Here is a 26823-nt window from a genome sequence, read left to right on the forward strand (position 1 = left end):
AATAAAGTTTTTTTTTCTATTTTATCCGTTCTCGAAAAAGTATAGTGATAGATAATTCAGAATCAGAATAGGTCGAATCCAGAGAACAAATCAACGAGAAATGCTATTTATGGAAGAGTAAGAATAAACTTCTAGAAAGTGAAAAAGAGTTCAATGCTTCATCATCTGATACATTAAGAAATACTAATTTTGAGGAGTTACTCTGAGATAAAACAAATCAATTACTTGAAATGAAAGAATGAAAGTGAAATTAATGATCCAACAGTGGAGATCAAGTAAATGAGTTATTACGTAACATTACGCAGAAGCTTGTAATGGATAGAACGGGGCCCGCACTACAAGAAAAAGTAAAAGGATCCTTCGTCTCTCTGTCATGGAACCTTCAGCACGGAAGTCCTCTCCTTCTTTTCCCTTCTCTATATATATAGAAACCCCTCCTCAACTTCCATTTCACTCCCAACTTCCACTGTCAACAAAATTCAAAAACAAGATTCTCTCTCCTCTCTCTCTTCTTCTCTCAGAGATTTCTTCTGTAAAAACAACAAAAATTTGATAATATTGCTTGTTTTCAATGGCTTTGAGCTCAGACATGGCGGGTTTAGATCAGGTAACGGCGCTCGAACGCATCAAGAACCATCTTCTCGGTGAGTTCTCGCCCGCAGCCAAGAGCTCCGTCACTGAGCTAAGCGACTCTGCTTCCAGTTTCCCCCAAAATCAATGGAGCCCCGAGGCCAATTCGGACCTTTCCAGGTCTCAATCTGACTCGCTTTGCTCCAAATCCTCTTCCGCTTTCGATTCTTCGATCGAAATCTCCGACTACTTGAATTCCAATGAGATCTTCGAGTTCGAGTTTAATTCCACCGATTTTCTCGATTTCGAAGCTAAACCTCAAGTCATCGACCTTATCACCCCCAAATCCGCCGATTTGAGGTCCCAAAATTCGTTCGAATTTGAATCCAAGCCTCAAATCAGTGATGATTTCTTTGAAATCGAACAAAAGCCCCAGATCTTAAACAGGACACCTCCGAAACCGGCCAAACCAACCCGGAAACCCGCGCTCAGAGTCTCCCTCCCGAATAAAACCGAGTGGATCCATTTCGCGAGCTCTGACCCGGCCGCGAAGGCGCCTGCTCAGAAATCGAGTTCGAATGAGGAGAAGAAGAAGCACTACCGCGGGGTCCGCCAAAGGCCGTGGGGCAAGTATGCGGCGGAGATCCGGGACCCGAACCGGAGAGGCTCCCGGGTCTGGCTCGGGACCTTCGACACGGCGATCGAGGCAGCCAAGGCCTATGACCGGGCGGCGTTCAAGCTGCGCGGCTCCAAAGCCATCCTCAACTTCCCGCTCGAAGCCGGCAAGGCCGAGCCGGTCGCGGCCGTCGAGAGAAAACGACGTCGTGAGGAGGACAAAGAAGAAGTGAAGGCGGTGGCGGTGGCGGTGGCGGTGAAGAAGGAGCGGTTGACGGAGGCGCCAAAGGCCGTTGGGTGTATAAGGGATATGCCCTTGACACCGTCAAGTTGGACGGCGTTTTGGGACTCTGAGTCGTTCGAAGATGTGAAGGGGATATTTAGCGTTCCGCCGTTGTCGCCGTTGTCGCCCCACCCAACGATGGGTTATCCACAACTTATGGTCGTGTGAAGGATTTTTAACATCGAATTTTAATTGACGACGTGATGTGTTATTATTAGATTAGAAGCTGGTTTTTTTTCATTTCTTTAAATTAAAAATTACAAAAAAAGAAAAAAAAAAGGTATATAGAGTCCCGTATATAATATGATTGATATATATACGTGAGACTTTCTGATAATGAAAAGAGGATTTGGTTGATTAAAATTTTTTGTTCTCGGCGATTGGTTTGATATTTTTGTCACTTTTATGTATTTATGGTGAGAAATTTGACAATTTAGTTTGTGAAATACATACAATTATGACGTTTTGTAAATAATAAAAAAATCATTATGAACTCAATTGAGCGTTTCAAAAATGACACTGTTATCTACACATGAGGGTTCGAGCACATAATCCACTGAATCTCGTATGTAGAGATGATCGTCTAATCTTCTTAATCTTAATTCGAATCGTTAATTACTTCTATTTGAGTTACAGACAGTTTCATAATTAGAGTCAAAGTTAGACAAATTCTATACCAAGGAGCAATACAATCTTTTTTTCTTTTAATTTCTTAAAAGAAATAATAATTTCCATTGAAGAACTCAAGCAAACACCATTTTCCTCTGTCAACAAAAAAAACCCTTGTGATATATTACTACGATCTGCTTTTCTAGCTAGGCCTTTTGTTAACGTTTTTTTTCAAACATTCGTAACTTTTTGAACTTTGACTTAGATAAAACAAAAATAATTTAGAACGTTTCTTTGAACTCGGTCATTAAATGATGCCGTTGAAGATGATACATCAATATTCTATTCATTAGAAATAATTAAGATTTGAAATACTAATTTGGATTTGTTTTCACATAATCTAGCATGTGTTTTTAAGTCAATGATCTAGCATTGCTGTTTTAACATCAGAAGCAAGTTGACGTTTTCATTAATTTTAATTCTGATATTGGTAGAAGGGCGTAGCTGGAAGGACCTGAAATAATATTTTCTAATTTTTTTTTTATGAGTATAATATTTTCTTATTGATACCTGTAAATTTATGTTGGTAACTTAACTTGTTAGAGTATGCAAAACTAAAGCGGAATTGGTACTTTCGATGTCTTGCTGATGCTTTTACTGATACTATTAAAATATATTTAGTGAAGTTTATCTTCGATTAAAAAAAAAACTTATTTGAGTATGCGATACATGATAACACAATCATAATAAATCTTAGGAAATAAGATTTGGCTTTTCTATGGGACACCAACTAGCTAGAATATTTGATAAGTTGAGGGAATCACGCTACAAAATAGGATAAATATTAATCACCTTTCTAGAGTCGAGATAAAAATGAAGTGTGAACTTAAAAAATCTCTTCAAGTAATTATATCCCTATAATTTGTTTCACATGTAGTGAGAGAGAGGTTGCGTATAAGCCGTCATTTAAGTATGCTTTGATTGATGCTTCGACAATAAAATTAAGAGCACGTGTCTGATATACGTATAAGTTAAGAACTGGCTAGTCTCCATTCGATGTATTGACCAAGATTACAACCAGCCTGTACAGACCGCTACCCAATTGACTTGAAATTGTCTCTTTGTCTTCTGTGTTCAGATTTCATTTGGTTAAAGTTTGAATAACTCGGCATCCAAAGTCAAAACATGTGATTTGTGAAAAGCTTTAAATAAAAAAAGCGCTTTTGTAAAGTTGTCACATGTTAATTAGATGATTGCTAAAATTGAATTTAAGATACCAACTAACTTTTAGTTTAGTATATTTCTTTTTTTTTTATATTGAATAAAAAAAATTATAAGTTCGAATTCCCCAATGTGCACCAACAGCAGGGATTTTATTACCAACTCATTTCAGTTGGTTTGTCACCATTTGCAATTTTGATTGGTGACCATTTTGAGCTCATCCCCTAACTAGATTGTATGTTATGTTTTCAGTTGTGAAATTTATGTCTAGTGGTGGCACTAGTTGTGGTTAGTGTGAGCTCTAACTGGAATTGCAAGTCGAAACATTAGCATTTCGTAACATTTAACATAAATAAATTATATAATTATATTACTCATTTCAATCAACGACTGCTTATTTGTACGCAAGAAATTATAGTTTGTATTTTTCTTTTGTGAAATGTATGATCTGGCATTTCCCTTTTCCCTTAGTAATCATTGACCTAGTGAAAGTTATACATGCAAATTCAATCCATAATTTATAGTTGTTCTTGGTCTACTGTCTGTATCATTCCAAACCGTCACAACTGTGCATTCAACACCGGCAGAGAGTTTACTTTTCCTCCCAATTTTGAAACAATATTAGATCAAATTCTGACTATTCAAACAATTAAACTCGTGGGTGGGGCTTGAGGTTGACCACAGAAACCTTTGAAATTTTGAATATTGGCACTCACCTTTGACCGCCGAAAAAAAGTAAAAGATGAAAGAGAGAAGAAGACAGTGATGATGAGCACGTAGCATATTTATAGATATATTTGCTAACTTCACTCTTACTAATACAGAATATATTGGATTAATTTGACGAAGTGCGGTTTGGGATTTGGTCATGGAGTCGCTCTGTTGAATAATAATTGGTAGGTCGTTGTTGTGTTGTGTGGCTGTGCAACTCGTCCGTGGAGCTGTAGCATTTAATTGCCAGCACCACTTGTCACCAGAAAAAGAGGAAAAATCACGTAGAAACAAAGTCCCAGTGGGTCTTTCACCGACGACTAATTCATCCATATCCATGTCTGTGTGTGTCTAGTTTTGCGGGTTTAACTACTTCAATGCTCCAATGGATACCTATGAATGACGTGGTATAAAGAGATGTGTTCCAACTTGCATATAGTGTTAACTAGTGTGTTGTCTGCTAGGGTTGAGGTGGGTCATTGTGTCGTGCGACTTGCAACAGCCACATGGAAAACTCTTCACAATTTTTCTTTTTCTTTTTCTTTTTTGTAAATTGGCGGTCCAATTTAAATACCCAATGACATCACAAATGGCTTATAACTTAGCTAATTAAGAACGTTCATTCATAAACGTGAAATTCTGTGTTTGAATCTCCCTCTCAAATTTATGAAATCTATCACAACCGCACTTGCCAAAATGCATGATTACCTAAGTTAGTAATACTAAAATGAAGGTACTTTAATGTTTGCCCTCTTTACACTCAAATTGGAATCCCCCTCATTGTAAATTAGATTAATTTAAAGTAGTTTAGTGCTTAAAGTACCTAACCCTAAAGTACTTTGTTGCCGCACACCATATGTGACGACAACAAAACTGCTACCGCCACTCCTCCACATCACAGGATGAGTGTGGTGAATGCTAATGGTAAGCCTTCTCCAATGACCAAGGCATACATAATTCCCTTTCATCTTGCTCAACAAGTACCAATGCACATAATTACCACATTTGAAGATGTTTAAAATTCAAGAGTTGATGATACACAAATGTCAATGGCTTATGCAGCCTAAACCTTTTTATTCTGTAATTGTTTTGAATTTTTCTCAAAAAAAGGAAGAAAAAAACACAGATATACATGGTATTATATATAATCAACCGATGATGATCCGATGGAGGCACATTTAGGGAGATGAGTTTCTATTATATTACAGGTTGTGCACTGCACGACTTCAAATGATATCGGATTCAAGTGATTTTTTGTAGAAATGATCTTTGAATGTGTATCTACAAGATAGATGGTTTGGATTAGTGAAATACAATCCGGAATGGGCCCTACAAGAGGTGTCCCTCAAATAAACTTATTTAAAGGATCCCTCAATAGAAGCTATATATATATATATATAGTTTAGTTACATTCGCAATCAAAACTTAGAATTTCTAATTCCAATATTTGGGAAAGTGCAAATGAAGCACAATCTGAAGATATCAGAAGCTTGATTTTAGGCGAATAGTTTAAGTCCATTATTCAAGGTTGTGAAGAAGAAGAAGAATTAAAGCAGTAAGTTATTAATTAATTAATATATAGTGCTTATCTTTTAATTCAAAGTATAAATTAGAAGCTTAACCCCATAAGTCAAAGTCATTATGCATTCCTTGTTTCATAGACAATTGGTTTCTCATCCCATGACTTATATTTTGTTTGTTGCTTTGTATATGACTATGCATGATGTAAGAAAACAATATGTTGAACGTGATATTTAATGTTATCGTGTGGTTTGGGAATGTATCCCTCAAAGACTCTAACATGTGTGCTAAATTAATTACAATTATATATATATTTGTCAAAGACTTGACATGTTAATTTTTTTTTATACAAACGAAGCGATGTTTATATAATTTATTCAAGGGGTGAAGATAACCAGAACAAAGTTATACCACCATAATAAATTTGTCAAACAAAGTAAGGTAAATATTCAGATATGCTCACCTATGCTCATATTATTATTCTTCTCCGATATGGAGGTATTTATACAAGTACAAAGATGTGTTAACCCTAAATAAAATAGAAAATATATCTAAATTACAATAGGAAGTAAATCTCTATTACAATAGGACTAAATAATAATTGGTAAGTAACCAAAATTCTAATGAAATAAGGAACCAAAATCCTAACTAAATAAGGACTCGCCAACACTCCCCCTCAAGTTGGGCAAAGATATTTCGCACGCCCAACTTGACAAGCGAATCATAGAACACCATACTTGAAAAACACCAATTGTAGAGAAGGTCTTTTCGTCAACCACGAGTGAAACAAGTGACAAACTAAAGCAAAGTTCGCAGTGGAAACACAATAGCAAACACTAAAAAATAGGGCACATAGCAGAACATAGAAACCCTGTGAACATGGCAATAGGTAAGGCAGAACACAGAAACCCTGTGAGCACGACAGTAGATAAGGCAAAGCACAGAAACCCTGTGAGCACATCAATAGGTAAGGCAGAACACAGAAACCCTGTGAGCACAGCAGTAGATAAGGCAGAACACAGAAACCCTGTGAGCACAAAAATATGTAAGGCAGAACACAGAAACCTTGTGAGCACGACAACAGATAAGGTAGAAACTAAACCCTAAAAAATAGGGTAAGGCAAGGTAAAGCCAAACCTCGAAAAAATAAGGTAAGGTAAGACAAAGAAAGTCAAGAGCAAAGGTAAGGTAAACGGGCATGACCACAACGGAAACACACCAGCAAAGACATGAGCAATAATATTGGCACCATAACAGGCAGGAGTAACAATACTAGTACCAACAACAGCAATACAAGGCACTAGCACCAGCAAGAGCAACAAGGCATGGACATAACATGCATCATCAACAGTAATCAACAATGTCCCCAACAAGAGTCATAATAGGCAGGAGCAATAACATTGTCCCCAGTAAGAGACCTAACAGATATGAGCAACGGTACTGGCACCAGCAAAGGACATAGTAGTCAGCAGCAATAACAATGACAAATACTTTCATTATTGCAGAGACAACTTCTCTTCACTCCCCCTCTCCCCCTGAAGAGAAGGGGTCGTCAGAACCATAAGAAAAGCGGCACTTAAGAAACAGAAGCTGACTGACGCTCAGATGTAAAAGAATCAACCATGGCAGATAGGTAGTTGAATTTCAGCAGAATAGATGAGCAGTGGTGTCACTCCCCCTCAAATCTGACGATATATGAGAGTCAAGATTTGGAGAAAGCAACACTGAAAAATAAAGTTGCAGCACCCAAATAAAGTTGCATCTATCTCCCCATCAAATCCGACACTGGTAAAGGGTCGAGATTTGAAAGAAGAGAAATTGAAATAATGGTAAAGAGACTCAAACATGCCAGTCTCATGGCAGAAACAAATGCAAGAGGGGAATGTGGTAGCATACGGCTGTCCCATGAAGAAAAAACTTCAGAAAAGGAGAATAGTAAGGGAGGAAACCCAACAAATCATGAACAAAGACAAAGACAAATATAAGGTGCTCAAACTGAGAAGCGGAAAGGCAACTCAAGAGAGCAGCCAAAGAAGACAGAGACTCGTAGAACAGTCAAAGGAAAGGCTCGGCAAGCGGTGACGAGGCTCACGGAGGAAAGCAAAGGCTCGGTGAGCGATGACGAGGCTCACGAAGTAAAGAGACTTGCTATGAAGTTTCAAAGATAGTGAAGCTGAGACATCAAGAAAGACCATCTGGCATGCAAAGATGAAAAATAAAAATTTTGGAACAGTAGCAAAGAAGCATGTGAAGGCTAGGTGCGGTGAAAACACATATGAGAGGATGAACAAAAGAAGATAACTATACAAGATGAAGACCCATGATGGGTTAGGAATGAGGAGTGCCAACGACTCTCAATTTGGCAGAGGTTATCACAGGTTAGGAACCTGGCTCTTATACCATGTCAAACAAAGTAGGGTAAATATTCAGATATGCTCACTTATGCTCATATTATTATTCTTCTCCGATATGGAGGTATTTATACAAGTACAAAGATGTGTTAACCCTAAATAAAATAGGAAATATATCTAAATTACAATAGGAAGTAAATCTCTATTACAATAGGACTAAATAATAATTGGTAAGTAACCAAAATTCTAATGAAATAAGGAATTAAAATCCTAACTAAGTAAGGACTCGCCAACAAAATTAGCCACAATTAAATATCGAATTTGATATATATCGTTCTTTTCATCCATATGAATTAAACTTGAGACATCCTCCAACCAAGTGAAGACAAATAGTCATGATACGTTGGAGTACCCATGATACGTTGGCATGTCCAGTGTGTAATGAGGATGCATCATACACTAGGTTGAGAAGTAAGTATTGTTGTATTGGGTATGTCGCTACTTATCGATGAATCATCTATGGCGCAAGAATACTAAAGACTTTAATGGTCGTCGGGAGATGCGACATCCACCTAGAGAATTTTCAGGCGACGACATCCTTGATCAGTTTGATTAGCTTATACCATGCTTGCCTTGTGAACATCCTAATAATAAAGAAAGGAAGAGGAATCGCAATAGTGAAGAATTAAATTGAACGAAGAAGAATATTTTGTTTGAGTTGGACTACTAATTTAAGTTGAAAATTAAGCATAACCTTGACATTATGCATATTGAGAAAAATATATGTGATAGTCTTATTGGGACATTATTGAATACAATAAAGTCGAAGGATACGCTCAAGGCGAGAATGGACTTACAAGACATGAATATTAGAAGAATGTGAAGATAAATCTTAATGAGGGCAATAAATTGGATAAGCCTCCGACTGAGTATGTGTTAATGCCACACCCCCCTAAAGCTTTCTTGCAATGGTTGAAACCAATAAAATTCCTGGATGGTTATGCAGCCAATATATCAAGAAATTTGATTGTAAATGAAAGAAAAATATCTGGTTTGAAGAGTCATGATTGTGATGTGTTGATGCAACATGTTCTTCCTGTGGGAATCAAAAAAATTTGAAAACACAAATATATGCTCCACTTGTTGAGTTTTCAAGTTTCTTCCAACAAATATGTGCCAAGACATTGAGTGTTGTAGATCTTGATAAGTTGAAATTGAAAACATTGTTCTCGTATTGTGCAAACTAGAGAAAATCTTCCCACCCGCATTTTTAGATACCATGGTCCACATGACTGTTCACTTATCCCGCGAGGCTAAATTGACAGGACCCGTCGGATATCGTTGCATCTATCTTGTAGAAAGGTAATTTGGCATGATATATATATATATATATCTGTAGGATGACTAAAAATGCCTAAAGGGGGGTGAATAGGCCAATTTAAGATTATAATCAATAAACACAAAATAAACTTCGGTAGCAGGTAGGATTGATATGGCTTATCAATCTTGAAAGGTGCTGAACATAAAATAAAGGAACACGCAGAGAATTATTTTACGTGGTAAAACCCCACCTCATGGGAAAATCCACAGGATTCCTCAGTCCAACACAAATCCACTATAGAACAATGATTACAAGCAGTACTCACACACTTATCCTAGACACATTCTAGATAATGTTTACCGACTTCTTCGTAACTCAAGTTCTGTCACGGGATGATCTTCGACACTCCTTATGTTGAATGCAATACGGGTCATGATTACTTGAAGCCCGCCGAAGGATAACTTTATTCCTAGAATAACTTCAAAATCAAACGTCCATATTTTGAAGTTTGATCCAATGAATCTTTCAATTTGTGAGAAATTGATTGAGAGAGTGTTCAAAACTGTAAGGATTTGTAAAAAAAAGTATAATTACTTTCCAAGGAACCGATTCTCAATTTGTAAAGAAAAGTAGTTTTTCCGTTTAATTTTATTCACAAAACTAACAAATAACATATGCAAGCTTCCTTAATTATCACACCTTTGTGGCAAGAGATTTCTCATAGCTTGCACAAATTACATGTTATCTTGTGCCATCATAAACAAATTACAAGATAGATTCTATTTGTTGAAGAAACTTATCAAGTAAATTAGGTATGATGCAATTTTTGGTTATTTCTTTAGGATTTGAGTATTTAGGTTTGGTTTTGTTATGAAAGATTTGTTGATTCTCAGAACAAAGACAAACACCTATCTAGCTTTGAAAATAACCAAACAAACACAGTTCAAGAGAGAAAACCCTAAATTGCAGTGAATAATACCTTTCTGAATAGGGAAACATAAGAGAAACTCCCAAAAAGGCAAGTAACTATACAAAATATATAGAAAGCTCCATGACATCTTGGGTCTACCAACAATCTTATTGGGATGAGGTTCTCCAAAAAGCAACATATAATATATACATCTATAAGTAAAAACATGAATATTTAATATATATATATATATAGAGGGGGGCTAGGCCCACCCTGGTCCTTAGGTGTCTCCGCCACTGCTCATATCACACCTATATCAAAATTTAAATCAAAATTGTACCTAAAAAACTATGATATAGTGTGCCTTGCATGTGTTTGTTGAAATTCCCGAATCAAAAGTAGTTGTTATTAACACGTGTTTGTTGAAATCGAGAAGATAGAATACCTAAAACTTTTAGCGTTGATTTGCATGTAGTGGAGAAGAAGAAATGGTTGGGAAGTGGAACGGCAGTGGGTGATTGTAGAGTTGTTAAAAATGGTCAAATATCGTTTCACATTGAATCTGGGTGGGTTGCTTGTCGTTTTTGACGAACAGATAGGATATGTGCCATATGAGTGTGGATTTAGGACGCGACAATCCTATATGAATTCATTGAGTTTAAATGAATTTATAAAAGGGAGATTCACTATTAGACCAAATATAGGAACCCAAATTTTTTTTTTAAAAAAATCATATATGAAATAGACTTTAGAAACACACCCAAAGCCCATTTACAACATAACAAAAAGACTTTTAACTTTTTTTAAAATTATAAAACTGTCATTGATTTCTTAAAACAAACATAACCCAAAAATCTCATTAAAAAGCCCAAAACACTCATAGGGCATAAAGTAATTTAATAATCAAAATTAAATTCAATAGGATCAACTGTCATTTTTTAGATTTTTTTTGGGTTTGTTTATAGAAATTAAATGGTATATGGTTTATTTATAGTTTTAGTTCTAAGAATAGGTATATAACTAAACAGTCCTGATCTCTTGGACCCCTATAGTCCAAGAGATTTATGGTCACTCACCGTTGGATGTAAATTCAACGGTTGACTTGAATCAGGTAATAATCATTTATGTCATATTGCATTTATATATATCATTTTGAACCATTGGATTAATATCCAACGGATATATCTCTTTATAAAAATTGAAAAGCAGTTAATAATGGCAAGGATTGTAATTTTGATTTGTTTTAATTGCATTATGGAAAATGTTACTATAATTTTATACTACATGATGTGGCACTTTACTTAAAAATGCCATGTTATTTAATTTCATTTAAAGTTGTTTTTTTTTTCTATAATTAAAAAAAAAAACCCTTGTAAAAATTTGATTATAATTAACCTTATCTGGAATAGGTAAAATTATGTTATTATCTTCCATAATAATAAAGTATTTATTGAGCTTAAAAAAGAACTCTTGCTATATGAATTGGCTAGGGCAACCTTTCCATAAGCTTCGTATTAAAAAAGCTGACCTGTCAATTATAGAAGTGGTTGCAAATTGTCAAAGAGCACGTGAAGTGGACCGCTACAAGATGAAAGACTCTAGAAAAGAGGAAGTAACTGTCATTATAATGCTGTCACCAAATTTTTTTATTTAAATTTTTCTTCCCGACGAAATTGAACTTACCTCGTGCGTGCGACCGATATTGATCATAAACTTTCCAATTATTATTATATATTCCCCGAAATCAATGCTGTTATTATCGTTGAATTAAATGCTAGATTAATTCAGATGCAAACTTGTCAATGAACCAGGTGTTTATGCCGACAGCAGAATCAAATGGATAAGCCAGAACCATATGGATATGGATGCGGTGATTTATTTTCTTCTTTTCTTTAAAGCAGTAAGCAACACGCAATACATAATATAAAAAATAAAAAATTATTATTCTTTTTGAAAATATGAGTTTTCAAATAATAATTTTAAGATCTAAAAATTTGTTTGGTATTGAACTTCAAAGTATTTTTAAAAGTTAAAAAAATTAAAATTAAAATTAAAAAAATCAGAAACCCTAAATTCCTAAATTGAAATTAACAAAAAAAGAGAGAGAGATGAGAGATAGAAAGAGAGGGAGGTGGAAGAGATAGAGACGAGAGAGGGGTTTCAATTATTGAATTTAATTAAATGTGGGGGTTGCTTTAACCACAAAGCTTTTCTGTTTAAAATATAGTATTATTTTGTTTCGTCTAAATTTAGAAGACAGTATATAAATATTAAAACATTTGATTGCCTACGTATTCAACAATGCTTACCCAAATTACGCCTAATGATGTGGTTTTGGGGATTGAACCAAACATAAAAAGTTTTTATTTGGGATTATTGAAATTTTGAAGATTTTGTTTGTTTGTTTGTTTGTGTTCTACGTTGAAAGACAATATTAGTTGTTGTATAAAATTATTAGATAGAAACATAGATCATTTTGGGGCACTTCATTTGGACTTGAAGCATAGTTTGACAAACATCTGTGTGGAGCCCATAAGATAACCATGCATGGGTTTGATGGGTGAATAATTAGTCACAGCTAAGTATTTTAAATCATGTTGGATTTGGATTTGGATCACAAGAGTTTAGTAGTGGATTTGGATCATAGTGGAAGCTGGGTTTTGGAGGTGAGAAATTAATCTAGAAATATTTCTACGAATTAATAGTTAAAAAATAACAAATAATTGAGTAATGAAGGTAATAAAATCCATCTTATAAAAGTGAAACTAACACCCAAAAAAAAAAAAAAAAAAACCTAGCCAACTAAGAGAGAGGGAGAAAGCTTTAGATTTAGCGGGATTTTCCCCATCCTTAATGTTCTTTGACTTTTGGTGGATCTATGCCGATATGGTCTTCCTTTGTCTCTACTACGAATCTGGGTTGGATGTGCCTCATCTTTCTAGCTCTTTGAAGTGTTATTTCTTGTCATGGTAGATCTAATGTTGATTGGCGCGTTAGGGCCATAGAGTGACTAGGTGGCGCTCTCTATGTCATGTTCAGGAGGAAGATTAGCGGAGTTTTTCTTCCTTTTGTCGGTGTTGTTTTAGATTTTTAGTATTGGTTTTTTTGATCAATAAAGTTCAGAAACTTTATTATCTTGATATTTTTTTCCTCTCATAATTCTAGAAACTTAGTTGAGTTTGCTGGGTGTTCTTATTCTAGTTAGGAGAGTTATGCCAATTAGCGGCCAGTTTTGTCCTTGATGCCATTAAACTAGATTAGGAGAATCTATGATGGTAGGAAGGGGTTAATTATATAAAAGTTATTTTCAAGAATGAATCTCTCTAGATCATTTCAGCTTTTCAATTGTCTTAGGTCCATATCTGCCATATTGCTATTGAGATAACTCCTTGTCCTTTGTACTCTTTTTTCCTATTAATCTAATAAAAACTATCCACTTTGTAATATATAAAAAAGTGAAGAGAGGTTTGCTAAACTCAATGCAACCTGACATTTTTTTAATTGTTTTTGGGCTAGGCCCAGCTTTCAGCTCCCTTCCATCACCCTCCACACTATATCCCATTGGGTCACCTTTGGTCAATTTGAGCCCAGTGTTCAAAATTCCATCTTTACCACTTCCCTCAACAATCTGATACAATATTTAGGATATGTGATTAAATGGACACCCAAGAATTGTTTCTAGACACTCGAGAATTGTTTTTGGACAACTGACTAGTGGAGTCCCTTTCATGATACATCCAATATACTAGTGCATTGCACTTCCAGTTCTTGGATTAAAAGATTAAAAGATTAAAAGATTAAAATTCAATTATTGATAAAACAATGCACCGATACATTGAATGTACCATATAATTATACATGAGAAAGGTTCGTGACAATTTTTAAGTATTCGTATAATTGCCCTAATCATTATATCTCGGATCTAACGTCATGTGGATAAATTTTATTATTTACTATGATACTAGTCAATTTGATATCAAAAGTCTAACTTTATTTTTAGTACTTGTTGTTTTCCCAGATTTAGGGTAATTTCCAGCAAACACATGATTGTTGTAAAATACTAAACAATAATATTTGGATGACTGAGAAATTGCTCAACCTTTGGATGTTTTCCTCAAGGCCAAAAGTAGGTTCTTGTTGCCATTACAGCAAGCTTCTACAGCCTAAACCAGATCAACATGATATCAATGTGACCTTGCATGCCCTTTTTTTTTTTTTTTTTTCAATTATAATCAAATATCATCGGCATGATTGATCATTCATGATTACAAACAAGGGACCATAATTTTTCACGAAAACTGTCCTATCCTTTGGACCTATTACATCTTGTTCTTGATTGTCAAACTCATATTCGGTTGACTTTTATTAGGGCTATTATAATTTATAAGTACAAGAAATCCTTTGAAAATTATTCGATTTCGATTATTTCAAAGTTCCAATTTTTTTTTTTTTTTGGGGTGAAAAAGAGTTAAGCCAACCGTACAGAAGGTACAGAGAGTGCCCTAGTACGATGGCAATTGACCCTTAGGATACTCCGTAAACAAATGAGGAGAAACTACATTTGCTGTAACCATATATCCTGACTTTTGTTTTTATTTTTAAATAACGAGTAGCATGATTGATTTTTTTAAGTTTAATTATTTATTGAGATGATAAGAATCAAATTCTTGTAGTGAGTGTGGTAAAAATAATGAGCTGAGTGCATGAGTATAAACTCCTTTGGGAGTATTTTGCTTGTGTTCAAAATTACGTAGTTTTTTTGTTTAAAAGGGTATTAAACGGAAGTCTTTAAACGTAGCTTTAATCATAGAATGTTGCTATTTGGACCATATTTATTTATTACATTATTGACCACCTTTTTAATACAAGTGGATTCTACATATCCTAGGAGGAAACAAAAAAATAAAACAAAAAAGTAGAGGATGCTCCTCAATTTGTTTGATATTCAATAAAGAATAAAAGATAATACTATTTGTACCACATATATTGACTATTTTGCACTTGACGTCTACTTATATACGTAAGATGAGATCCACACTGGTTAACAATGTGATTGATAAATGTGGTACAAATATTTGAATGCAAAAATAGAAAAATACAAACAGTTTTGGACAGGCATTTGAACTTCAAAAGTACTGCCGTTAAGAGTCCAAGGTTTTTTGCCAAAAGAAACCAAAGAAGTACAAGTACTTGACGCCAGGACCAATTAGGATTGTGACCTTTCAAGCCATTTTGTAGGGCTTTCCAAAAGAAGCAAATATATTGCTTTGCTCCGATATGAGCAAACTACAAACCACACCAAGAGTCTTTCCATTCACTTTCAGACGTCGGTTTCTCGTTTCTTTGGAAAGTACAGCTTTCTGCTATGCTGTATATGCCGGCGGCGTTGTTTCAGAAGCTCAGCCTTTGTCTTCTTTCAAATGGCCGCTGCTTTGTTCCTCTCTCTCTCTCTCTCTCTCTCTCTCTCTCTCTCTCTCTCTCTCTCTCTCATCTGTCAAAGACTGGCATATACTTTCTACTTGTATGTCTTATATGGTGGAGGCTTAATTGGGCTGCATGGCAGGTTGTATATATATCCCAAGCTCTTGTATGTTTTTCGACCCGTTTCCCTTGGTGTTTGGTGAAGAATGTTCATGTGAAGGAAGCTGATTGCTTGAGATTTCTGTTGGATTTGGTACATATTGGCATTTTCAAAGCCCAACCCTTTATCCCCTGATGACCACTTTGTGTTGCCTATCAGTTGTTTGAATTATGTTTTCTGTGGGTTTCTAGTTATCATTGTGTTGAATATCATCTTACACATTATAAAACCTAAAGATATGATTAATTTCCATGCAATGCAATATATCCAACACTCACTGATGAGATGAGTCTTGTTCATTTGGTGAGGTAAAAACTAATGGGATTAGTTGCCATTGCCATTTGAAATTCAAAATTTACGTTTCCTTTTCTCAGACAGATAGTAGCGTTTCTAATGCTTAAAAACTGAATAAACAAGAAATTCCACTCAACTAAGCCTGATTTTCATATTCCCGAACCATAAAGCAGGAACTATAAGTTCCAAATTGTATTTGTCTTTCTTCACATGTCATCAACTTCCTCATTAACTAGGTGAATGGAACATGTGGTCTTCTTGAAATTGATACAAGAAGCTGTGGCCTCAAGATGTTAGAGGAATCATATTTCACCAACCTGTATTAGATTTTTTTATTATTTGTTAAATGATGACGTTTGCATCCGTCGAACTTTTTTATATGACAACTTTCTGAATTCGCAGATTGTCTATCTTTCCGTTTCTCGGTGAGGGCTAAGACAGTGGAGCCGAAATGGACACGTCAGTTGCCCTTGAGCCTATATGCAAGGAAGCTGTTGATCTGGTGCATGTTCTGCATCTATTTACATTTTGGTGTTAAACTAGCATTCTTCAAAATCTTATGTTAATCATATAGAACTAGTGTGCAAGAGGATCTCTCTGTGAAGTAGTACCTAGTACCTGTCATATTAGAGTCTTTTGAGTATTCTGTCAGATTTCTTTAATCTTATATATTCTGGCAGGAGAACATCCCTGTTGAAGAAGTCTTTGAAAATTTGAAATGCACGGCCGAGGGTCTCAGTTCTGTTGAGGTGCAACAGCGGTTGGAGGTGTTTGGTTACAACAAGCTTGAAGAGAAAAAGGTTTCGGAGAACTTGTTTCAGCTTGTGCTCTTACGTCTGTTGTTGTAATTAAATTCTTTAAATTGTTTCTTAGGCAGATATAGCTTCCACCTTCTTGTTCTATAATACAGTATTTTTCTTTGCAGGAAAGTAAACTACTCAACTTTCTGGGATTTATGTGGAACCCTTTGTCTTGGGTTATGGAAGCAGCTGCACTAATGTCCATAACTCTTGCACATGGAGGCGTAAGTCAGGAGTTCATCTTACCATTGAGACCAGAACTTAGGTTTCTTAACTGATTTTTGAAAACATTTTTTCTTTCAGGGAAAGGGTGTAGATGTTTATGACTTCGTGGGCATCCTGGCACTACTTATTATCAATTCAACAATAAGCTTTATAGAGGAAAATAATGCTGGAAATGCAGCTGCAGCCCTTATGGCACGACTGGCTCCAAAAGCCAAGGTTATCTCATTTTTATAGATGAACTGCATTTCCCTTCTCCACCAACCACTTCCTTACTGTTTCCTTTCTGTTCTGTTCATAGGGTTTTATTTCATTTGATTCTTTTTGTTGCCTTCTGTAAAGTTGATAGTGAATAAAATCTCAACAGGTTTTACGAGATGGAAAATGGAGTGAGGAAGATGCTTCTGTGCTGGTTCCTGGAGACATCATTAGTATCAAATTAGGAGATATAATTCCTGCTGATGCTCGTTTGCTTGAAGGAGATCCTTTAAAAATTGATCAGGTAGCTAAGTCATGTTCTACTATTATGGTTATGAGCCATTTCTACATGGTGATTTATATACAGGTGTATTGAAATTTGAATATGATAAGGAAATTAGGAATAGACCAAGCAAAAGGAAAAGGTTCAAGCTAACTGAGGTTGGGACTTTATTTAAGGCTGCTATGTTCAGGTCTTATAATAAATCTACCCTTAAATTCAAACACAATGCACTGTTGAAATTTAGTTATAACTGGCATGCGTAACTGGAAGTGTTACTTAAATGTTACTTTCCTATTGGATAAGCAGGAAATATATGAATGAAGTTATGTGTCCTTGATTCTGCCATCCATGCATCCTTTTTCCATATTACTTGATCTTTAATTTCTTAGATTAAAATGACCTTGAGCAGTGGGAGATTAACATGGTTCCTCATCCTTAGAAGTTCTTTCATGTTATGTTAAATTCAAATTAATTTCAATGTTGATGCCATAAAACAAGTAGTCTAGAAACCATTGGCATTATTGTCTTTTCAAGAGGAGCTCATACCTAAGATGAACATTAATGGATAAGTGGCCCATTATGAGCGGTTAACAAATCCCTATATCACCTGGTTCTACTATTTCTCGCCTTCTATTGTGACAGACTTTCCGAACTTTCTGTTTTATTATTTGTTTCTTCTTTTTCAGTCTGCCCTTACAGGAGAGTCACTCCCAGTAACTAAGCATTCTGGTGATGGAGTATACTCTGGGTCAACATGTAAACAAGGTGAACTCGAAGCAATTGTCATTGCAACTGGAGTACATACCTTCTTTGGAAAAGCTGCCCATCTTGTGGAAAGCACGACACATGTTGGGCACTTTCAGCAGGTTCCTTTTTAGAACTCTTTTCATCTTAATAGAGTCATATGTTCATGTTGGTAAAATGTCAAGCCAATAGGCATCTTTCATATGAGATGCTTTTCAATTTAGAACTCAGCAGCATAAAAACTTTCAGTTTGTTGCTTACAGGTAACGGGACAGTGAAATCCACCCATGTTAGGGAATGTTTCATCTTGAGTATGAGAATTTGTTACTGGTTTCACATGGCTAAACTACCATTTCGACTGATTGTTTCAGGTCTTAACGGCTATTGGAAACTTTTGCATTTGCTCAATTGCCGTTGGAATTGTGATTGAAATAATTGTCTTAATAAGTCAAGATAGACCTTATCGTCCTTCAATAGATAACCTTCTTGTTCTACTTATCGGCGGCATCCCAATTGCTATGCCAACAGTTCTGTCCGTCACCATGGCCATTGGTTCTCATCGTTTAGCTCAGCAGGTATAACAAGCTGCATTTAATTTATATCATGAAATTTCAGTGCTGAGTTAGACTCTCTTTGATGTGGAAGTCAAAGTAATAGTTTGTCTGAGTTCTTTTCAGGGTGCAATCACAAAGAGAATGACGGCTATTGAAGAAATGGCTGGGATGGATGTGCTCTGCAGTGATAAAACAGGAACTTTAACTCTCAACAAATTAACCGTGGACAAGAATCTCATAGAGGTCATTCTTGATCCTGTCATATGACTAAATTTTTTGACAGATATGACTGTGAACTATGTAAATATCTTGCTCATTGAAGTTTATTATCAATTCACATTTTGTTGGTATGTTTAAATCTACAGAATAAAGCTATTCACTGTTTAAGATTTTTCTATTTCTATTCCCAGTGGTCTGAGAGAACCATATGTGTAAAGAAAGTACATCTTCTTTCCGGAGCCTTCTTGTTCTAAGCTATATAATCAGAAACATAAGGACTCAAGATAGATTTACATTATTGTTGTTCAGAATGTACGAAGTAGAGCTAAATATTTTGCTATATAATGTTGTTTGGAACGAAAAGATGAAACCTACTATGGTTCTGCTTTACTGTATCTCCATGGATGTTATATTTAAGCACTATTGCATTATGTTGACATTTGACGAAGACTTCCATTTTGCAGGTTTTTGCCAAAGGTGTTGAAAAGGACACGGTTGTATTGATGGCCGCAAGAGCTTCAAGGTTGGAGAATCAAGATGCTATTGATGCTGCAATTGTTGCAATGCTAGCTGATCCTAAGGAGGTAGGAGACTGTATAACCCAAAATTTTATGCAACTCTTATAGGATGCTAAAGTTGAAGGTTTAGGGGAAGTTGAGCCTGCTTAGGTGTTTCAATTCAGTCTTGAAGTGCAATTCCAATGTGAATCTATTGTTGTACGATAACAAGAAGTGCATATTTATAGTATCATATTACGCCACCAAAATTATTATACTTCTGTGAACTGAAAAAAAAAAAAAAAAAAAAAAAAAAACAGATATAGCATATATTCTACTCTAACTTGCAGAGCTATGTAGGGCAGGGCATTTAGGCTATGAGATTTCCTGTATAGTTTTGAACCTTGCATATGCAATCATGTGTTTCGTTCACTAAAGCTTCATTGAACTGAGTTTCTCCTGGGTTCATTTGTAAGGCTCGAGCTGGAATAACAGAAATTCACTTCCTTCCATTCAATCCAACTGATAAGAGGACAGCACTTACATACATAGACCAAGCTGGTAAAATGCACAGAGTGAGCAAAGGTGCACCAGAGCAGGTACTTAATGTCTCAATTTGAAATCTTGGTTTCTTAGTCCTTCACAGTAAAAAATGACCTAACAAAAACCTTTTATTTGTGTAATTTGTAGATGCTCAATTTGGCATGGAATAGATCAGATATTGAGAAAAGGGTACACTCAGTGATTGACAAATTTGCAGAGCGTGGGCTTCGATCCCTTGCTGTTGCTCAGCAGGTAACCAAGATTTTAACAAATACCCACTCTTGGATGCATGCATTATGGTTGAGGAGATTTCTGTAATTTACAGGAAGTTCCTGCTGGTACAAAAGACAGTCCTGGTGGACCTTGGGAGTTTGTTGGTCTTCTCCCGCTGTTTGATCCACCACGCCATGACAGTGCTGAAACTATTAGAAGAGCTTTAGATCTTGGTGTGAGTGTTAAAATGATCACAGGTATGTGAAAAAAAGGAGTTTTTTCTCTTTTCAATTCAATGCTACATTATACTAAAAAAAAACTCTCAGTCTACTCATTCTTAGTCATCAGTTTCGAGAGGTCGGGTCATAAAACTATCAATTTACTCGTTCTTCTGATTTATCTGTACTACAAGATTCACTACCAGAAAAGTTGCTGAAAACTCTGAAGTTACTTCTATCAATTTACTCGTTCAGGACACTAATTTATAATGAACTTCATAAATTTCATTATCTTGTACTAATCCGAAGTGACTAATGTTTATGATGAACTTCATAGATTATGACTGCTTCCACTCCAACCTTCTCAGCACCCTAAATTTCAGACATTTTTTCAAAACTTTCTTTTGACTTCCGTAATTGAATTATTTTCCAGGTGATCAACTGGCAATTGGGAAAGAGACAGGAAGACGGCTTGGGATGGGTACAAACATGTATCCATCATCGGCGTTGCTTGGTGAAAATAAGGATGGCTTAGATGCAACTCTAGGAGTTGATGAGCTCATTGAGAGTGCTGATGGTTTTGCTGGTGTCTTTCCTGGTAATCATGTTTGTTATAGTTTGTTACTTTTGTACGTCAACTTTGCATTGCTTCTGCCTGACTTGATGCTTCATTTCAGAGCATAAATATGAGATCGTGCAGCGATTACAAGGTAAGAAACACATAGTTGGAATGACAGGTGATGGAGTTAATGATGCACCTGCATTGAAGAAAGCAGACATTGGAATTGCTGTAGCAGATGCCACAGATGCTGCTCGTAGTGCATCTGACATAGTACTGACAGAACCTGGGTTGAGTGTAATTATTAGTGCTGTTTTGACAAGCCGTGCAATCTTTCAAAGAATGAAGAATTACACAGTAAGGGGATTATCTCTTCTCATTGTTTTAGCAAGTGGATCTGGAAGTGATCCTGGTACTGAATCTTGGGTTTGTTTTCAATAATTTTTTTGTTCTTGTTTCTTTCTTTCAGATATATGCCGTCTCCATAACAATACGTATTGTCGTAAGTAGTTCATGACCCCATTTCTGTCACATATAAGCAAGCTGTAATGTCAGTTTTCATTTCTAACTGGGTTTCTTTTACAGCTGGGTTTCTTGCTGCTTGCTGTATTCTGGAAATTTGATTTCCCTCCTTTTATGGTCCTCATCATTGCCATTCTTAATGACGGTAAGTATTACTAACCCTTTAAGTTCTCTCATCTCGTGTTTGTCTGTAACAGAGTTCATTGAGTGTGAACTCTCGGTTTTCTACTGTTCTTCATTTACTCCCCTTCTTCCTTTTGAAAATAAACCTGAACTTTAAACTACTTACCAGGTACTATTATGACAATATCCAAAGACAGAGTTAAGCCATCTCCAGTTCCTGACAGTTGGAAGCTCAGTGAAATATTTGCAACTGGGATTGTCTTAGGCAGTTACCTCGCCTTGACGACAGTTGCATTCTTCTATATCACTTACGAAACTCAATTCTTTCAGGTAAACATGATTATTGTGCATCCTTTCCTGGTAACCCGTTGATTTATCCAGATAAAAAAAGCAGAATTTTAAATTTCTGAAGTTTTGCAAGGGGAAATTATATGAATTAGATTCTCTTAATCTATTAATTGTTCTTTATCTTACTGTTACTATTTCTATGTTTTGCTGATACATTGTTTAGCCCATAGCCTACAAGCTTAAATTTTCAGTATCAAAGGTAGTTTGATATGGCATCTAGAACTTTCTTTGTCCTTTTGTCTTCAGATCCTAGTAGGGTTTTTGCCTAAAAGAAATCCTAGTAGTCCCCTATTTTAATAGTTTCTCAGTTTGGCATGTGTAAACTTGCATTTGGTTCATTTCATGGTTATTGCCTTTAGCATAGATGAACATTGTCAGGGCTTACATTTTGTACTGGATGACAATGATCAAGATTTTAAACTCTCTCTCTCTCTCAGAAAAAATTCAAAGCAGATGATATCTTCAACGGGCCGCTCTATTATACAAAAAAGAGTATCAACGAGCCACTAAATGCAAAGCTAGCATCTGCCATGTACCTTCAAGTTAGCACCATCAGCCAGGCTCTAATTTTTGTTACTCGCTCCAGAGGGTGGTCATTCACAGAAAGACCTGGTCTTCTTCTTGTTACTGCTTTCATAGTTGCTCAACTGGTAAACAGTTTCATCCTTTTCAATCAAAAAGCTTTCAATATATAACATTAGATAGAAATTCTTCAGGCTCAAATAATGCTTCACATTCATCAAAGTTTATGCTTGGAATATCCTTTTTAAACTTCCTTTTGTTCAGAAAACTTTAGTTACAATACTAAACTTACAACGGTTTGAATTCATAATACGAAACGCTCCATGCTTACAGGTTGCAACAGCAATATCTGCTCAAGCAACGTGGGAATTTGCTCGAATTCACGCCATCGGCTGGCGTTGGTGTGGAATCATATGGTTATACAACATTCTCATCTATATGCTACTTGATCCTATCAAGTTTTTTGTTCGATATGCGCTCAGTGGGAGGGCATGGAGTTTGGTATTGAACAAAAGAGTGAGTGAATTTGAACCTTCCATCTCTTGACCCAATTTTCTTTTTCTCCTAGTATTAGACATCAAGAATGAATGAAAATTTGTGCTTGGTTTGCCATGTTCCTCTGTTAGGCTTCCTTTTGTAGATTTTAACAAAACTTTTGGACTTACTTTTCTCATTAGACCTTTCTAAGAGAATTTCCACATTTATGTGTATGTCTATAATTTTGCAGACGGCTTTCAACACCCAAAAGGACTTCGGTAAAGAATTTCGTGAGGCTGCATGGGCTGCTGAACAGCGAACGGTCCATGGCCTCCCATCCGAGTCAAGGAACATCCCTGAGAGGCACACATTCAGGGACGTTAGCATCATGGCTGAAGAAGCCAGGAGACGTGCAGAGATTGCAAGGTTGGCCTTTTTCTTGCGTTGGATAGTTCAAGTTTTCTGCATATACCAATAGCATATATAAAACATGAGAAATATTATGTTGCCAAACAACTGCTTATATTTATAGACTGTGAATCTAGATTGCACATTCAGACAAAAATCAACATAATCAACAATTTAGATTCACCGTCTGACAACATAAGCATCTTACGTTATTACATGTTTTGGTAGTGTTGTGTGTTGCCTAACTTTGATTTTTCTGTTTCTTTGCAATGCAGACTGAGGGAGCTTCACACTCTGAAGGGGAAGGTCGAGTCCTTTGCAAAGCTAAGGGGTTTAGATATCGAAGTGAACCCACATTACACACTCTAAGTCATTTTCTGGTGTACTTTTGGATATTGTAGTTTCCCTCTCACTGTCTGACCATTCTGATCTTTTTCCTTTCCTTTATTCTTGATCATTTTTCCTTATGTTGTATGGGTTTGATGGACACAGAGCTTGATAATGCAAAATAAAATATCAATAAAAGTTTTAATCTCCCACTGTTTATCGTTTCGAAGATGAGTTTTGGGGTTGATTTGATCAATATGGCTCAAATGTTCCATTATCTTCTGTTGATATTTTTTTATGCTGATATTGTGTTTATGATTAAAAACACTGCTAGTTTGGCCGACATCAAATTATTAACATATAGAAAAAAAGGGCTTGTAACTAAAGTAATTGGTTGAGAATATTTACGAACCACAGTTCATCTGTACACACGAAGTCTTATGTTCAACTTTTCAGTCACTCAAAATCGCTCGTATGAAGAAAATATCAACACAGAGAATTAAATAAGGTCTCCCCCAGCATGATCACGACTACAAGCAAAACCAGAAGGCCCACAAAAGTCTGTCCTACAATTACTCTCTATCACAACAAAACAACTAAAATTATTGATTGATCCCACCACAGTCTCGCCGATATTATCGGGATAATGTCGGAGATGATAATTTCCCACACGTTCAATATTATCTAGGATAAATTTTCATATATAAAAAATTTCTTAAAGATAAATTTAAGCATATGTTTAATGTTATTTATTATTTTATTATGGAGTTGTATTTTTTTTGGTTATATATTACTAGCCTCTCTACAAACGCTTCCGCGCTTACGAGAGGTTTATTTTTTAAATTAAAAATTTATTTTAGAATTAAAAAAGATAATTGGTAGTTGTATTCCATAAAAATAGGATCAATAATCTGATTTATTATTATTATTTTTTAATATGAAAAAGTGTAAATTTACCATATTATCCTGATTTAATTAATAATTTCAATTCTTCATGTTTGCATTAATCAATGGTATTTTCTGGTATTTTGAATGTTTCACCATTCTCTACCTTTTGCTTTATATATATAGATGAAGTTGTATTATTATTCACTATTGAGTTTTAATATTGTTCATTATATGCGATACTAAGTTATGAACATAATAGGAATTCTTTCTATGTGGTACTAAATTACTCATATATTTTATCTTTGTTTTTTTGGTCAAGCTCACATATCTTATTATATGTATCAAGTGTAATATATTTGTTCACCCGTTTTCGCGTTTAGCTCCTGTGATGGAAGGGCGAAGTTCCCCACTGGCTTGGAGACCATGTACTGGTCAAGCGAGTCAGCTTTCTTTGGTGTGCGAGCGTGCCACTGCTAGCAACTTGAATTCTAGCAGACTTCTTTTTAGAATAGATAACTTGCGCCCCAAGTTACTGACTTCTAAAAATCAAACGATTGTGAATTTTGGTGAGGAATATCTCCCAAGTAAGTTCTTTTCTTGCCTTAGACTGGTAAGGACTTTCATAATTTATCTCAGTATATAAAAAAAACGGCTGTTCTGGCCAGAAGTGTTTGATAGAAGTGGACTGGTTCGGGCAGAACTGCCTTTTGCAAGACAATAAATACACATATTTAACTCTAGACAAGTTAAAAGACTGTCGGAACTTCGTTTCCGCTTGAATGGAAGATTCTGCTGTAGGCTGGACTGGCCATATCTGGGTTGGTCCGTACTGCTTTGTGACTTCAAATGCTAGGCTGACCTGCAAATCGATACCAAAGTTGGATTTTGGCAGAGCTTTACGTTTTCTTCACGCTTCATGAGGCCTTTTGAATAGGCAGAACTGCAACTTTTCCTGCTTGAAAGGGACAGAAGTGGCTATTCTCGATGGTGTGATGAGCTAAGGATCGTACCGCGAGAGTTGTTCTGTTTGAACAAGGCTCGTCCCGAGTTTTTCTGGGGTCTCCACGTTTGTGAAAACTCAAACTCTGCTTGTCTTGGCTTTTGCTGAACCAAATTTGTAACGAGGTGTCTCGTTCTAGAAGACTTGTCTTCTAAGTCTGAATTTTGGAATTCAAGTGAGCTCTTGGCTTTTTCTTGGTGTTGTGTTTTTGATTGATGAGTTGATCGTCCTTTTCTTTCTTGCCTGCTTCTGTTTTTATAAGAGATCCTCTTCTGGAGGTGTTTTTTTTAAACTTTAAATGGGCGGCAAAAAGATCTCTCAGGAAAGATCTTTATCAACCGTGGCAGACAAGTTCTCAGTAGTCTCTAGTGATCCCTCCCCTAGTTCCCTGGGCGACTGCTTTTTGTTTCAACCAATGCCAACGCTTGTGTGTGCTTTTCATGGCGGTTTGGTTTTCTTCTGTTTTTTTTCTGAATAATTCCTTATTTCCTGTTCTAATTGAGAAGGCATGGCCTGTGAATCCTTTTAAAAAGATGGACTATTGTCTTCGGGGCAAAACAAATCTCTGAAAACAGGTGGGCTTCTTGATTTCCTGTCAGCAGTTCTCCGGAGACGTCCCTTCCCATAAAAATTCTAGTTGAAAATGTTGCCCCTCTCAATAGCTGAGGTAGCCACGTGGGAGATATATTTGTTTAGTTTCTTGGGCTTGAATCCAAACAAATTTTGTGGGCTGATCTTTTAAAGCCCAAATGTCGGCTTTCCATGCTTTGGGCTTTTTGGGTTTTGGGTATGTGTTTCTTTCCACGGGCCTTCTTCTTGGATTTCTTTTGGGTGTGCCAAATTTAGGCCCAAACAATGCCCCCACTAAGTCTGAACCGTTTTTCCTGGAGCGGTTTTTTAGACTTAGTGTTTTTTTGCCACGAATTTGCGCGCCAGTCTTTTCCGCTGTCACGTCCGCTTATAATTGTCTGGAGTTCGTGGGAGAGAAAAAACGGCTATTTTATTAGCTAGTTACTAGCTAGCTAATAATCACCAGGAGCCGTCTCTTCTTCTTCCTCCTACGTTTCGAGCCCTTCCCCCCCTTTTTAAGAGGGAGATTTTCAGATTGTTTCACCAACTCTATCTTTTCAAACTAAGAACTTTTCTTCGGGTTTTCATCGTTTCCTTCAAA

General features: G+C 36.0%; 2 protein-coding genes across 2 annotated transcripts; both read left to right on the forward strand.

Moving 5' to 3' along the window:
• Positions 1-460: 460 nt before the first annotated feature.
• LOC117628631 (ethylene-responsive transcription factor 5-like) lies at positions 461-1846 on the forward strand. Its single transcript, XM_034361122.1, has one exon. The coding sequence runs from the start codon at positions 572-574 to the stop codon at positions 1634-1636; it is 1065 nt and encodes a 354-aa protein (XP_034217013.1). The 5' UTR covers positions 461-571; the 3' UTR covers positions 1637-1846.
• Positions 1847-16425: 14579 nt separating this feature from the next.
• LOC117627310 (ATPase 11, plasma membrane-type-like) lies at positions 16426-23936 on the forward strand. Its single transcript, XM_034359332.1, has 21 exons — positions 16426-16489; positions 16668-16787; positions 16913-17011; positions 17091-17228; positions 17377-17511; positions 18177-18356; positions 18606-18809; positions 18912-19031; positions 19472-19591; positions 19981-20103; positions 20195-20299; positions 20373-20517; positions 20912-21076; positions 21156-21394; positions 21507-21539; positions 21623-21704; positions 21852-22012; positions 22468-22680; positions 22886-23068; positions 23280-23455; positions 23713-23936. The coding sequence occupies exons 1-21, from the start codon at positions 16439-16441 to the stop codon at positions 23804-23806; spliced, it is 2886 nt and encodes a 961-aa protein (XP_034215223.1). The 5' UTR covers positions 16426-16438; the 3' UTR covers positions 23807-23936.
• Positions 23937-26823: the final 2887 nt, after the last annotated feature.

This window comes from Prunus dulcis, chromosome 5 (assembly GCF_902201215.1).
Source record: "Prunus dulcis chromosome 5, ALMONDv2, whole genome shotgun sequence".
Classification (NCBI taxonomy): domain Eukaryota; kingdom Viridiplantae; phylum Streptophyta; class Magnoliopsida; order Rosales; family Rosaceae; genus Prunus; species Prunus dulcis.

Coding starts and splice junctions, on each gene's coding strand:
- LOC117628631 (XM_034361122.1), top strand. CDS start 572: ATGGCTTTGAGCTCAGACATGGCGGGTTTAGATCAGGTAACGGCGCTC.
- LOC117627310 (XM_034359332.1), top strand. CDS start 16,439: ATGGACACGTCAGTTGCCCTTGAGCCTATATGCAAGGAAGCTGTTGAT. Junction 16,490..16,667: donor GCAAGGAAGCTGTTGATCTG/GTGCATGTTCTG, acceptor ATATTCTGGCAG/GAGAACATCCCTGTTGAAGA. Junction 21,077..21,155: donor TTTTGCTGGTGTCTTTCCTG/GTAATCATGTTT, acceptor GCTTCATTTCAG/AGCATAAATATGAGATCGTG.